Source organism: Camelina sativa, chromosome 12 (genome assembly GCF_000633955.1).
Source record: "Camelina sativa cultivar DH55 chromosome 12, Cs, whole genome shotgun sequence".
Classification (NCBI taxonomy): Eukaryota; Viridiplantae; Streptophyta; class Magnoliopsida; order Brassicales; family Brassicaceae; genus Camelina; species Camelina sativa.
The window spans coordinates 17,352,635-17,368,378 of NC_025696.1; the positions used below are offsets into that span (position 1 = coordinate 17,352,635).

The window sequence follows — 15,744 nt, forward strand, 5'->3', positions numbered from 1 at the left end:
TGATCTTCATCATCTTCATCTTCAGAATCTGGTATACACACATTAGGAGCATTTGTCTCAGGCCAAAACCTTGGACCTCTCTGTGGAACCAAGCCTTCGGTGTAGTTTCTTCTCCACATAGCTGTCCTGAACCATTGACAGACATAGTCCTCGGCTACAAGTGTTTTCTCGATGATGACTGCATAGGCATGTTCACATGGGATGCCACATATCTGCCACTTCATGCAGGAACAAACCATCTTCTTAAGACAGACTCTATGTTTATCTAAACCATGAGTTACTTCATATGCTCCATTTGTGCTTGAGTTAATCTTCGACTCAGATGCATACTTATGCTCTTTAGCTAGAAACAATGCAACATATGGAGTACAAATCCCTGCAAACAAACAAGCATACGCATTCATTATTGTCTTTAAACCCAGAAACAAGCAAACCATTGCTAATACTAAAAAAATCATTGAAATGAAATTACCTGTGTGAGAATGAGATTCTGCAGACCGTTTGGCAATCCTCACCATTGCAAGTCGTCTGATTGTCTCTAGCATAGCAATAAAAGGTTTCTCCCTTGCCTTGTTAATGGAGCTGTTAAAAGACTCTGTGGGATTATTATCAACATCTTCACAATAACTCCCAATCTTGTGGAATGCCCTGCACCAGTTTTTTGGATTTGTCCTCATGACATCATTGTATACACCAGTATCATAACAAAAGATCCTCTCCAAGTGCCGCTTATAATCCGCCTCATTGTAAGACCAAGCCAAATCCCACAAAAGTGGCTTCATCCGTGTTTTATTTCCATGATGCTTCTTCAAGTTCCCGTAGATGTGTTGTACACACATTCGATGCTCCATCTTTGGTAATTCCAGCTGAACAGCTTTGATCAATCCCTACAAAATAAGAATAATCATTTAAAGGTACCATAAACAAAAGACACAATCAAAATCAGTTACAAACCATGATAAATACGACTTACCTTTTGCCTATCAGAGACCAAAATGAAGCCGTCACCATCATTTAGTCCAAGGTCAGTCTTCAAATGCTTCATAAACCAAGTCCAATTGTCGGTGTTCTCAACTTTTACAACCCCCCATGCTATTGGATAAATACCATTGTTAGCATCCCTACCTAAAGCTACCAGAAGCTGTCCCTTGACCTTATTCTTTAGGAAGCAACCATCCATTCCTATTAGAGGCCTACAAGTCTCTTTCCATGTTCTTCTTATGTTGTCAAAACAAACATAGAACCTATCGAACATGTCTTTCCCATCATCAGTCGTCACACATTCAACCTCTACATGTGAATCCTTGTTTGATTCTAATATCTCAGCAGCATAATCTCTTAATCTAGCAAACTGTTCATCATACTCCTTCTCAATCCACCTAAGTGCCTTCTTTCTAGCCGCCTGACACTGATGCCTAGTGACACTGATCTTCCACCGTTCCTTTATGATTTCTTCCATTTTCATTGGCATGAAGTACTCAGGATTATCTCTAATCTTATCAAGAAACAACCTAGCTATATGATTCACCTTAAACATCTCACATTCTCCATTAGGAATACAGCTATGCTTATCATTAAACTTTCTAATCCTCCACATGTTATCACTTGGCAAAATCGCGGCATATACCTTCCACTCACACTTTGATCCATCAACTCCATTACAACCAACACATATGAAGCCAATTTTATCTTTATCATACCTGTATTGCTTCAGATTGTTTCCAGTTCGAAGAACATAGTCCGTCACTGCCTCTTTGAAAGCGACACCACTGAAGAATGTTTGCTTATCGTACAAATGCCCATCACCGCGCCTGATATGTGTATGAACTGGCTCTTCTCCGTCACCGTTTTCTTCAGTATCACTCTCCGGATACACATCATGGCGGACCGGTGGTTCGTCGACGAACTCGTTGACCAACTGGTCGATGTGAAATTCATCTCTGTCAATGGCTTCTTCATCGAAATCTCCTCCAAACTCTGCATCTGGAACGACAATCGCCATTAACGATGTCTTCCCTAGGGAATCTAAGCTTCGAATTTGGGTTTTCAATCTCTAGGGTTCTTCGCTTTAGGGTTCTTCGCGAATTTGGGATTTTTTGTTTTAGGGATTTGGGTGATAATGGATAATAAAATCAAGGTATATCGGGTCGAAATCGGGTTTGTTTTGGTATAAGCAAGGTTTAGTTTTTTCTTTATCGGTTAGGTAAATAGTAAACCAATCCCAAACCACGATTATGGGTTAATTGATGTAGAAGAATAAACTCGGGGAGATATAGCTTTTGAACTTTTAATTCGGGGGGAAACTGGCATTGAACTTTTTTTTCGGGGACATATAGACCGGGGGTAAAGAACGGGCTCTATCTGGCTCGATACGATAGTTCTGATGGGAAAATAGGCCGTCAGCCCCAAAACATAGCTAATTGTCGGAAATTAGATGGTCAAGAACCCGATGTCTCAGTGTTTTATGTAAGACCGAGACAGATGTAGAAAGTAGAAACAAAATAACTCAAACGAAATGGACATTACATTACTCCTAACATTTCAAAAAGAAAACAATTATTGTCTTTTATAATCTGGCTTTTGAATTTCCTGCAGATTATCATCTAAAGATACAACACATGATAACATCTATCATCTAAAGATACAACACATGATAACATCTAAAGATACAACACATGATACGTTCTATTCTGTAGTGCTTTTGTAACAAAGAATCTTGCAGTCTAGTAGTCTGAGTTTCTGAGGTCAGACTGGAATATTATCGATGGAGTATCCGTCAAAATCGAACTCGTTATCTGCCGATGGAATGCCTTCCTGCATTTATGCCAAGGGAATGAACATAAGTGTCACTGATGATGTTCATGCCTGTTACTAGTGCTGTGTAGTTTTGAACTTTCGAGTAAGGAATCAAACCTGTTTGAGAAGTGCGCTCATGAGATCTTCTTGATGATACTGCTCGTGAAACAATGTGGTTGCGGGAGGACAGGTCACTGTCTCCGCCACTCTCTCTGACTTAACTCTGACCGATCCACCATCCATAAAAACATGGTTCAGATGATTTAGACTCCGGCTCAGTGGTTGCTGATTCTGTCCATGCGCGGTCACCACTGTTGCGTCCGTTTCCCGCCTTTTTCTCTGCATGGAAGACGAAGAGTACGCTTCCGAAGTTGAAAAACCTGCAGAGGCTGCTGCTGTGTCCTGATGGGAATAGACCAATCCAATATTCCGCATATCCCAATCATTCAGTTTGCTGTTGTGCTGTTGCTGCTGCGGAAAATCGTTGAATATGTCGTAGCTTGGGTTACCAAACCCTGCAGTAGCAGCTGATGAACCGCCTTTCGCATCAGAGCTGTTGACCTCTTCTTGGTAAGAAGCTGACACTGGAATTGATATCCCCGGGGCACTTGCCAATGGGAAGTTGTTGTGAGGTAGATCTGCGGGGAAGTTGTTGAAGACTGAGTGGGTAGCTGGTACCACTCTGTTGTTAGTCTCAGGGATACCGTTTCTAACCGCACCAGTGAGATCGCTTCTCCTTGAAACGCTGGTTGAAAACATCGGTTGTTGTTGCCCGAGGGATGATAGCATTGATGTCCCTCCTCGGGGCAGATGGTCGGCTAGAGGCAACATCATCCCACTGCTTTGAACATTCTGTCCTGGACGCATACCAGCCATTTGTTGCTGTACTCGCATGTGACTACTACCTGCAAACTGTTTCGGTTCCATACCTGTTGGGACACCGTGAAGCAAACTCATCTGCTTATTACCATTGTTTATGGTCTGCCCATGTCCATCTCCAAATCTTATTTTCGGATTTTCAAAGTTGAAGATGCTTCTCTGATCTACAAGGGGAGAACCCGACATCCCGGGTTTAATGAGCGAAGACCGCCCAAGGCCAGCTGCTTGAAGCTGTGCGAGGCTCTGAGCAGGAAGCTGCCCTACAACAGCTAGAGCTTGAAGATCGAATCCATTCAACGAAGAAAGAGGACCAAAACTCGGATCTTGGCCAGTCATAAACGAATGGTTCATATTTCCTTGGTGCTGCGATACTCCTCCAAGCCGTCTTAGATATATACGGTACTTCTGCAAATCCACAATGTCACCAGTGTTAGAAAACATAAAAAACGGAACAATGTAATACTATTCAGTCACACATATCTACCTGGAGGTGACTGGCTACGTTTTCTCGAGTCAGGCCAGGTACATTCATCATCTCTAAGATCTTCTTAGGAACCGCTTCTGCATTGGATAACGAGGATGGTAAAAGATTTAGACAAGAAAACTAAACATTAATACGCACAAACACATAAGCAAACAAGTTTTTTCACTTACTGTCAACACCGAGCTGATTCACAGCAGCGACAAACTGCTGATGCAGTTCAACCGACCAAACCACTCGTGGTTTCTTCAAACTCGACGTGTCCTCTTTGTCATCCCCTTGATCATCTACTTCCCCTTCCTTGCGCTTTCTCGAGCTAGAGCTCCTCCAGTTGCCTTCATTAACGGAAGACGAATTGTTATCAGCATCCTCCCTCGGCTGCTGCATGTCTCTGTCGCCGCCAGTATCTTCAATACTTCCTCCTGAATGTTCAGAAACATTCCACTCGTTCCGCTTCTTCCTCACCACATGTTGCCATATATTCTTCAAAGCCTCAATACGTACTGGCTTAATTAGGTAATCGACCGCACCGTGAGTCACTCCTTTCAACACAACGCTCTTTGAATCATCCGCAGACATCACTAATAATAACCAAAAGATTTTAGATCTCAAAGAGAAAAGTCAAAGTAAATGATAAAAAAAAGAGGAGACAGGATCAAAAAAACAAACATACTAATAACAGGTAAATCCATCTCTAAACCAACATGTTCAAGGAGCTTGAAACCATCCATGTCAGGCATATGAACATCACTGATGACAATATCAAAACCATGCTTGTTCTTCCGGAGCAGTGACAATGCGAGCTCAGCTCTGTTGCATTTAGTTACTGTAATAACAGAATCAGAGTAAAAAAACCACTTAGTCAAACTAAAGCATAAAAAAAAAAAAAAATTATGAAAGAACACAATCAAAACAAAATTACCAGAATCTCAAACTAAATCAGAAGGATCTCTTAGAATTTTTTTCTTTTTTTATATAGATAACAAAATCTTTAGTTTCTGAATCACAATCTTCTTGAAAAATAAGATCAGAATCTTTAAAAACAGATCACAATGGATGATATGAGAACAGAACAGAGAGGACTAAGCTATTTATATTTGAATCTAACAGTGAAATCATATTCAACAGTCAATGAAATTTCTTAGTCTCTAGTCAAAACTCCCCAAAAACTCTTGCGATTTCTTCTATATATGCCATAGTCTACCAAAAGAAGAAACCATAATTAACCACAAAAAAAAAAGATTATGATAGAATTTTCTCCAAATTAGGAAACTTTGAATAATAAAAATGAGATTTCTTTCTATGTTTGGATTTATTTTACCTCTGTAGAGACAAGTCATGAGCATCCTCTCTAAGATCATGAGACAAGTTGGATCATCATCAACGACAAGAACTCGAAGACCCGCCGGAAACGGGTCAGAATTGGTACCCGAATCGGGTCCTCTTCCGTGACCCGGATTTATCATTCTCTCTCTCTCTTCTCTCTCGTCCAGAGAAGAAAGATCAACAAGAGATTGAAACAGAGAGAGAGAGAGAGAGAGAATATATGCCTTATTAGATAGAGAGAGATATATGAAAAAAGGAATTGATGTGGTTTGATTCCAAGAAGAAGAATTGGGGATAACAACAACAAATCAAACCCAACAGACAAAAAAAAAAAGTAACAAAATCTTGATACCAAGATGATGATGAGATTTTGATTATTATAAAAAAATGAAATTTTGTTTTGCGGTAAAATGAAATTAAAAACAAAATTAAGTGGAAAGGTTTAGTTATGGGGTTGATGATGAGATGTGAGAGTTGAAGAAGAAGAAGAAGAAGAAGAAGAAGAAGTAGAAGAAGAAGAAGAAGGCTCTTCTTTGTGTCTCTGAAGCTTGAATTGAAGCTCGATTTCTCTGTTACTGCTTTTTTTTTTTTAGTAAGTTCTGCTAATTTTGTTTTTTTAATTTAAATCTGAAAGTATGAAAATGTTTATACAGTAGTATTATTATACTATTATATAGTTTACAATACATACATGTCTGTGTATAATAATATATGTACGTGGTGCAGAGGGGAGATGTGTCCTTGATGTTTTGCACTTCTCCAGATAGAGACCATGTACTTTATCATGTTTACTTTTGTATCCCCTTTTTCGAAATTGCTATATGACCAAGGAAACCTCTTCTTCCAAAACTCTTGTCAAGTTTATTGCTGCTACACACACACAATTTTTGTTTCTATCTATGATCCATGCTTAGATATCTTTTCTATCTTTTATTATTTTGTAATCTTTTTGTTTGTAGAAACTATTTTTTAATTTTATACAAAAAATATATTCCAAGTTCACTATATTGACTTTGTAATTGTCTATGCTTCTTATAGATTTTGTTCTCTTTTTTTTTCTAATTACTAGAATCTATTTTTACGTTTTTCTCTTTTATATTTAAGACATATATGGAAATGTTGCAACAAGTACGAACCATATAATATATATAAAAAAAAGAGATAAATATAAGATGAGTGAGATAATCCTTGCCATAGATTTGAAGAAGAAGAGAAATGAGAAGCAGAGATGCTAGAATTTCACGCACCTACGAAATCATCTAACTATTCTCGATGCGTCTGAAAATAAAGAGAAGTGAAATATAGGTAAGGATTTTTTTTGGATAACTCGTAGTTGTCAAGACATCTTTTCAACAAACATGATTTATGATTTTAAACATCGTAAATTAAATTTAGTAGTAAATTTTTTTTTACCTTATTAGATAACCAATTTTTTGTAATTTAAAAATTTAGTAGATAAAAAAAAGATAACTTATAACATCCTAGTATTTTAAAAATAGTTTGCAATTTTTTTATTGTTTATGTATAGTAGGTAGATATAAACTATTTTTACTATTTTCTATAGTTTTACATAGTAATTATCATGAAAACATGTATTTTCAGTTTTTTCTTGTATATCTTATGAAGCACACATACCTAAACATGGGTTGTTTTGGAAAGATATCAAACTATGTGGGGTTGATCTTATATTATTTTAAACTACTGGGTACGGAACTTCTAATAATTGAGAAGAGAAGAAAAAAACGGGTCCAGAGACCCTTGGTGCGCGGATCCAGCTCATTCATGAAAACATCATTTTATTTTAAAAAACCTAGCTAACCTTAACAAATTATACTGTTATTTTTGTTCTCCAATGTAGTTTTCACTTTGTAAAAAAAAACATATATATATATATATATGTCTATTTATTTATTTATTGCTTATTTTTTTCCATCATCATCTTATAATTTGTTACTATTCTATTTTAACCAAAAAACCCTAAAAGAATTAAGGACAATACTATATCCTCCCAATAATTTGGTTCTATTTTCGACTTAATTTGGTAACTATAATAAAATATAAACCATGCCTTCTACATCTTATATGAGTCTATGACCTACATGTATCCCTTAAATTAATGGGCTAAATACATATAATATATGTTTTCTTAAATAAATAGAATAATAATACATCAACGCACATTCAAGCATATGATTAACAAAAGGCAACGCATTTTCTAACAACAATATGTTGTATAGTTGTACACACACACATCGCAACTTGTAGTATATGTGTATACAGTATATATTTACGTACGTATGTGCGTATTAATTCGCTCGTAAACTTAATCGTTAAACGAAAATATTAGTATATATAACTCCAATAGCTGTTAATCGTTTAACAAAAATAAAAGTAGCAAGTATAGGAAATAAAACCAAAAATTTAACTAAGTGACTTTGGTTCACGGTCACTACACACTCCTCCTTAGAGGTTTTACGGATAAAGTCATATGATATATTGATATTAAGTTATTAACTCTTCCGCTCGATGATGGTTCGGATAACATTTTGAGATGACACCGAGCCAGCCGGCCATGTAATAGAAGTACAATAAAAATTATGGCTACAACCGAGTAACCGAACGTTTAGGTATTATATTTGTAAAAGAAACAATTGTTGTGTTCGATCATACCAAATGTTAATTAGTGGTCAAATGTTATCGAACATCACCTGATTTGTTTTATTTATTTATTAAGCAAGCATATATAAGACAAACGGAAAGAAAAAGGAAGCAAAACAAAAAGAGGTTCACAATTGCATTGCCACTTGCATGGTCGAAAGTTATTAATAATGGAACCTGTACATGACATTTGTGTAACCTCTGTCCAATAGTATTGGGAAAAGTGGCAGCAACGCACTTTGGTAAGTGATACTGGTGGATCTCCTCCTCAATGTTTGCTCTCCACTATGACACTTACTCATCGACCCTTTTCTTTAACCACAAATACTATGTAAAATATTTAGTTACATTTTTTTAATAAGTTATCCCTACTTATTGGAATACAAGCTGGTAGCATAAAATGAACATGTTTCAAATTGTATGCAAGTAGGGAAAATGTTTAAATTATAGAAAGCCTTTCAAAAACGATTAAGTCACAAAAGATAAAGTTAACCACTTTGATTATGCGTAAGAAATATTTTTATACCATATCCTCCATAACACGTACACATATAAAAGTTCTTGAATTCTTATTTATAACAGATGAAATCAGTAAATTACAAATGGACGATATAAGTCACAACATCTTGATGACTTTGTTTGTAGAGTAAATTATAAAAATCTATTGAAATGGAATTTTGGATTTTATTAACAAAATAGTAAAAACTGTTAGAATCTATGTTCCCTATTTTTTTTAGGAAACCCCATTTTTTTCAAAATCTTTTATGGTTAAAAAAATAGATTTTTGGAAAAACGAAAACCAAAAACCATTTTAAAAACTATAACCATTTAAAGCCTAAGTTTACACTTTACATCCATAAGCAAAAAATTGCATTATCTGAATCAAACTAGCTATAGATAGACTAATGATGACTTATTGTACCAACGGTTTCAACATTTTAGATTAACTTTAAGTGATATATTTGTTGCAACATTATTATTAAGGTTCATTTTTAAAAATAATATAAGGTTTATCGTGATAGTTAGATATTTAGATTATGGATTATGTAGATTGTTATTCATAAAAATAATATAGTATGTTTTGGTCATGATATTTGAATTTGTGTTAAAACAAACGATGATTAAAATTTAGTTTCGAAAACATTAATATAAAGGTTTAATTTCTCAAGTAGACAAGAAAAGAATTTCATAAGTACTATAGAATTGTAATCTTGAATATTAAATAAACTCTTACGCTCTGCAAATTTAAGAGTTGATATCATTCTGATAAACCTAGGTGTAACATCCGCGAACCGGATTTTGTGATTTTGAAAGGAGTGTCGATCGACACCCTAGTGGCATCGATCGACACCACTAATTTCTGGGTTCGGCCGGTTTGATTAATTGCCGAATTGGTTCGGTTTGGTTCAATTAAATCCCTAAATCGTGTTATAAGCGTCTAAGGACGAGTTTAAGGGTTTTTGGGGAGTTATTTGGTCGCCGCTTAGTGAAAGAAAGAGAGAAAAGAGAGAGAAACGTTTTTGTGACTTTCTGGGCTTGTTCTTGGAGTTTTTGGAGAGATCTGAGGCTATAGGAGGGTTAGTTGTTGCTGGAAACGAAGGGGGAGCTTCTGGAGGTGTTGTTTTCCACGTTTCTCAATCCAATCTTCCTGTTCTTGAGGTGAGTGCTTGACCATGGTTGATCTAAGCATGAGATCTCTCTTGTTTGTGTGTTTTCTTTGCTGTTTGTGTTGTTTTGTTGCTTGGGTTCGTTGCTTTTGTGATTCCCAGTGATTTCTGAGGTAATTGGGTGAGTTTGAGACGGATTCGAGATGATTGGGAAGGAGAGTTCGATGTTCGGTTTCGCGCAGATCGTGTCTGCAGAGGAGGCATCGATCGACACTAGGAAGCATCGGTCGACACCATTTGGAGTGGCATCGGTCGACACTGTTTAGCATCGGTCGACACCATTGTTTGTAGCATCGATCGACACCGTGAGGCATCGGTCGACACTGGTCTCAGTCGAGACTTGATTTCCTGGTTTGATGTATTGTTGTGTGTTGTTTGTTTTGCTTAAACTTGAGGGTCTCATATGCTTGTGTGTATAACCCAGTAGATGGGAGGACGGCCTCACTAAGTATTTATGATAATACTTACGCATCTCAATTGTTGTTTGTGGTGTGCAGGTATGTGACGTGGAATCATGGCGATGAGGAGGAGGATGAACTAGGGTCTCGTTTGTGTGTTGTTGGTCTTTGTTATATTGTTTAGGATGGAACCTTGGATAGAGATATGTTAGGTTGCTGGATAGAATGGATAGAAATGCTATTGTATTGGTTTTGTATTATTGATATGTTTCCGCTGTGCATGTAATTGGATGTTGGTTTATTATTGGTTGGTTACCGGGTGTTGGTTGGTTTGTTTAATTAAGTAGTATGGGATACTTAATTATATATTGTATTTAATTATTAAAAAGAAAAAAAAAAGTCGGGTTGTTTCACTAGGAAGCGAAATTTGTTCAGAATTCTTCGAATATACTATACTAACTGGTTTTTTTTGTTGTGTAGAAGAACTCTAAACTCTAATAATTTCGTTTATTAAACTACAGATGACTTATTGTACCAACGATTTCAAAATTTTAGATTAACTTTAAGTGATATATTTGTTGTACCATTATTATTAAGGTTTATTTCAAAAAATAATGTAAGGTTTATCGTGATAGTTAGATATTTAGATTATGGATTATGTAGATCGTTATTCCTAAAAATAATATACTATCTTTTGGTCATAATATTAGAATTTGTATTAAAAGAAACGATAATTAAAGTTTTAGTTTTGAAAATATTGAAAATATTAAATAAAGGTTTAATTTCAAGAAAATAATTTCATAAGTACTATACAATTGTAATCTTGAATGTTAAGTAAACTCTTACGCTCTGCAAATTTAAGAGTTAATATCATTCTAATAATTTTAATTGTTTGTTTTTTTTTTTTGGTACATAAACCTGCCAAGCAAAATTTATTAAGAATTCTTCGAATATACCATACTAACTGTTTTTTTTGTGTAGAACTCTGAACCCATATAATTTCGTTTCTTAATTGGTAAATATTTAGTGCAATTTAATCTGTTACTATTAGAGATGTTTTAATGGAAAACACAAAAAAAAAAAAACTCAAAGTTAGTGACCACAAAATTAACAAGTAGTTGTTGTAATGTCAATTTTGCGGAGGAGCTTCCCCGGGATGCAAAGTGTCGAATCGATGGTAAGAAGTAGATAAGAATTATTAAAAACCCATTATTTGAGAAAACTTAAGTGTCAGCATGTGAATCCAGCCACCACTTTAGCCAATTGAAACCATTCTTTGACCCAACTTTTTTGGATTTTGACGTTATTTCCAATTATCGACCTCAACTCTCTCATAGATATTTGAGTTGAGTCATTCATAAAATATTCACGTGAATGAGCGCTTAAAACGTGTTGTAAATTTTGAAGTAATTGAATTTGAAGTTTGAACTCTACTCTCTTATAACACATCTACTATGCATAGTAATTGAATTGATCCACCCTATGATTTAGTAGAACGAACGAATAGGTTAAACAACAATGAACACAACGTGTTGGTGATTTATATAATTAAGTGAAGCAAGATAAGTTGTGTATAAAAACTCTAAATATGATAAAAATGAGGATAACTTGTGTATAAAAACTCCAATTTTTTTTTTTTTTTTTTGAAACACGTGTATAAAAACTCCAAATATGATAAAAATGAGGGATAATAATAGTATAGTAAACAACAAAAATGTTTATTTTTGGCGTGAGGTGTTATGGTCTGTCCGAAGAAAAGAGGCCGTACGTTAACGTGAAACAATTATAATACGCAACTCCTTCAAAGAGTCGAGACAAAACATATTCAAGTATGACCAAACAAAAAATATCAAAAATGTTGAATGAAGTGACAAAACAAACTTATAAATAAAATGCTCTCGTTGAGAGTTGAACTCAAGACCTCCCGCTTACTAAACGGGTGCTCTAACCAACTGAGCTACGAGAGCTTCTTGCTACCCTTAATTCAAAGAACTCTAAAACCCTTAATATCAAATATCTCTATTTTAACCAGACACACCAGTACAGTTACAAATACTACACAACAGAAGTAACAAAAAATCTTATATATAATAAACTCTTTTTTTTTTTTTTTTCTTTTTTCCAAACTGTGTCAATTACATAACAAGTTTCCACGGTAATAAAACACAAATTTACGATCAGTGTCTATACAGATTTCTCATTTTCCCCTTCAAAAAAACAAACAAAAGTTGCTGAAAGATGCTTCACTTTTGCTATATATCACTCTCGTTATTTATAGTTTTAGGAAACGACTATTAAATATATCATCTCCACGCGGAACCACTATGCGTTATGAAGTGTCTAAAGTCTGGTAGGATCACCTTCAACCGCCTGAGCCACTCTTCAGCTGCTTGTAGCAGCGTCCCGACTCTTTGGTTCTCGTCAGCGTCACTCTCTGGGCTCCATACCGACAGCTTAAACTTGTAGGAGGCTAGACCGAATGTCGGCAAAGGAAGCTTCGATGATGCAACCGGTTTGCTTGAGCTTCGACCTTCCTCATTGCTTGTACCTTTTTACAAGATAATATATAAGAGTTTGATTCGGAATGTTTTATATTAAGCCAGACTACGTTTTATATATGCAGAGATGACTTACCTCGACAGGGTGTTGATAAGGAGTGGAATGTTAAAAAGCAAGCGTCGAGGTTCTGTAATGATTGACCTAATGGTATTCGGTATATTGGGTACCTTCAAGAAAGTGGGATGACAAAAGATTTAGAGAGAGCGATCTGGGAAACTAAACTCATAAAAATGTGGGAAAGGACAGATTAGATGCAATACCAAGCTACAGAGACCCAACTGGAAGGTGATAGATCGCAGCTCCTGTATGTTCTGAGTGCTGGAAATTGTGATGACAGGTTTGAGATCTGAAATAGTAAGGTTAAAATTATAATGAGACAGAACAGAACATTTTCGCCGGCTATAAATTGAACACCATGTGACTGTAACATGTTAATAGAGGTCTAGCCACTTTTGAAACACGTATAAGCAAAGATAATAAGCTTACCTTGTCAGTCAATGGTTCACGGCCAAATGGCATAGCAGCTTCAAGATACTCAAAGACAAGGTCACCAGGAGAGATACTGCTGGCCTCACTCTCATCACTCGATGAACCAATGCAAGGTTTCTCTTCCAAAGAGGCTCTGTATAAACTCTGAGAAAGCTCTCTACAGTCATTACTGCCATCGCTACTCATGTCTCTAGGCGAATCACCATCACTTTCTTCACCAGGTCTCCTGTTTAAGAACATACACCAAAACAACGGTTTTATCTAAAAGGCAGGGAATCAAGGAGAAAGCTTAAGAAACCAAACTAATTTGGAATTCAACACCATTACATACTTGAAATCTAGTTCCTACAGCGTTCCCATCGTCTAGGTTAAGTAGCAGGGAACGTAAAAAGTTGGTATTCCTATCGTCTCCGAAGATTAAGAACTATCCAAGAAAGAGATGGCTTCATTTCAGAATATATAATTGACAAGAAAATAAACTGCTAAATATCAGTTTCCCCAATCTCAGCTCTTCAATAGCAAAGAACCAGATCACCCTCCTACTAATGATTGATAAGGAAGCAAATAAAACATACGCAAAATGATATGAAACTCACCTCTTACTCGTTGAAACTCTAGATGGGTCTTCATAAAGCTGAATTCCAGAGAGATAAGGAACATAATACTGAACAACCGAATCCATCCCATTTAAGAGAAGAGGAACCCCAACACCGTAGGCACTCCACTCCTCAAATGAATCCCACAAATCATTAAGCAAGAAGTAAGGACAGTGCTCTGGTTCCCGGTTTCTCCACCCTTTCATGCTTCTCTGAAGGACACATAAACTAATAGTAAGCACAACAACAACAACAACATCTCATTCTTAACTAAGCATCATACTTTGTGAGTCTAGATTCTCTAAAGTCTATCCAATAACCCTAAATCCAATAAGAGCATGATCGTTACCAAAAGAACGATCTTTAATTGCTAAAATGTGCAATGCAAAAAGTAATTTTGAAATTGGATTGTGAAACTTCCCAAAATCCAATTGAAATATCGAATAAACCTCAAGAAGTAAAATTACCAGAGGCAAGTGTTGCGTAGAGACAACGGGAGTGGTGCACTCGATAAACCGGCCTAAATTGGAGGAAGTGCCGGTGGTGGTTGTGGTGGTGGAGGAGGAGACCCGACCCGGTACAAGAGAGGAATCGGAGGTAGAGCACTCGTCGGGTTTCTTAACTTCCTTATCCTTGGACTTAATCTGGCGATCGAGCATCTTCTCCTTAGCGTTTAACTTCTTTTTCTCTTCCTCCTCGGCTTCAAGTCGCTTCTTCTCACGCTCCTGTTGAAGTTTTCTCATCGGAGGAGGGTTGTAAAACCGATTCTCGCCGCGGATCCTACGGGTAGTCGACATTTTGTTCAGGCGCCGGCGATAGAGAATAATAAAAAAAGTAGTTGGGGATGATGATTATGAGGATTATTTGATTATCGTTTGGTCTTCTTCTTCTTCGTTTCTTCGTCTTCTGTGTGACGCAGTTTGAAAAAGGGCCTCAATGGTTATTGTTTATTATTATGTTTTAGGGTTTTAGATTTTTTTAGATTTTTTTGGGTTAGTGATTTAATTGAGTAGAGCAGTCAAAGATGCCTTTTATTATGAGATTTTGTTATTTACAGTATTTAATCAAATGAATAAATTCATACCTACGATCAGTGTTTGAAAAAGCGGTCTAGGCGGTCGCCGCGCCTAGGCGCTCAACCGACGCCTAGACGACAACCTAAACCGCCTAAAATCACATATATTTCGATTTAATATATTTATCTAATTTTTAACTATATATAATTAAAATTTAAAGTTTTACATTCATATACATAATTACAAATCTTTATATGTTGTTGATATCAATTAAAAACTACATTTTTTCCTAAGTTTTGTTTATGGTTTATTACTTTTATTTATCTAACATATATTTTTGTCTACAATATTACATATATAATGTTCTACGTTGAAAACGCCTAAAATCGCCTAGCCTCCGATTAAACGTTCTAGGCGCTAGGCGTTGGGTCACCGCCCAATTACCGCCTAGCGCTTTCTTGAACATTGCCTACGATTATAAAAAACTCATACCCCAAAAACAATCTATAATAATAAAAAAATATATATATAAGAACATTCTTTTATATATATATATAATTACTTCAATTTCAGTTTTTATCTTCATCAAAATTGTTGAATCTAGAATTCACACAATGAATTTGTTTGAGTGGGGAACAAATTCACTTAAAGATCTCTCTCTAAAAACTGGATTAAAGCTAGAAAATAAAGAGGGGTTATGATTTCTTGAAAAAGAAGGTTAGGGTTTTGCTCAAGAACAATGAAGAATTAGGGCTATTGTATTAATTTCTGGATGCTTTACAAGGAGAGGATATCTCTCTATTTATATGAATGCATTAATTACAAAATAAGTCTATTTTCCTTAAGTCTTTGATCTTCAAATATGGTAAGTTTCCTCTT

At 35.9% G+C, this 15,744-nt stretch overlaps 3 protein-coding genes and 1 non-coding gene across 5 annotated transcripts; all 4 read right to left on the reverse strand.

The window, feature by feature from the left end:
* Positions 58–2,028, reverse strand: LOC104733601. The gene is made up of 4 exons (XM_010453169.2): positions 974–2,028; positions 473–887; positions 237–376; positions 58–126 (listed from the first exon to the last, which is right to left on the reverse strand). The coding sequence occupies exons 1-4, from the start codon at positions 2,000–2,002 to the stop codon at positions 58–60; spliced, it is 1,653 nt and encodes a 550-aa protein (XP_010451471.1). The 5' UTR covers positions 2,003–2,028.
* Positions 2,503–6,115, reverse strand: LOC104732025 (two-component response regulator ARR2-like). Of its 2 annotated transcripts, XM_010451549.2 has the most exons (6): positions 5,478–6,115; positions 4,830–4,982; positions 4,330–4,737; positions 4,160–4,236; positions 2,914–4,080; positions 2,503–2,814 (listed from the first exon to the last, which is right to left on the reverse strand). In XM_010451549.2, the coding sequence occupies exons 1-6, from the start codon at positions 5,620–5,622 to the stop codon at positions 2,746–2,748; spliced, it is 2,019 nt and encodes a 672-aa protein (XP_010449851.1). In that variant the 5' UTR covers positions 5,623–6,115; the 3' UTR covers positions 2,503–2,745. The 2 variants fall into 2 exon arrangements, with proteins under 2 accessions (XP_010449851.1, XP_010449853.1); XM_010451551.2 differs by lacking the exon at positions 5,478–6,115 and having other exon boundaries at positions 4,861–4,952.
* On the reverse strand, positions 12,099–12,172 carry TRNAT-AGU. The gene has a single exon. It is a non-coding gene; the product is annotated as a tRNA-Thr (tRNA).
* LOC104732026 lies at positions 12,306–14,801 on the reverse strand. The gene is made up of 6 exons (XM_010451552.2): positions 14,317–14,801; positions 13,850–14,061; positions 13,251–13,479; positions 13,025–13,110; positions 12,840–12,931; positions 12,306–12,753 (listed from the first exon to the last, which is right to left on the reverse strand). Exons 1-6 carry the CDS (start codon positions 14,644–14,646, stop codon positions 12,509–12,511), a joined length of 1,194 nt encoding a protein of 397 aa, XP_010449854.1. The 5' UTR covers positions 14,647–14,801; the 3' UTR covers positions 12,306–12,508.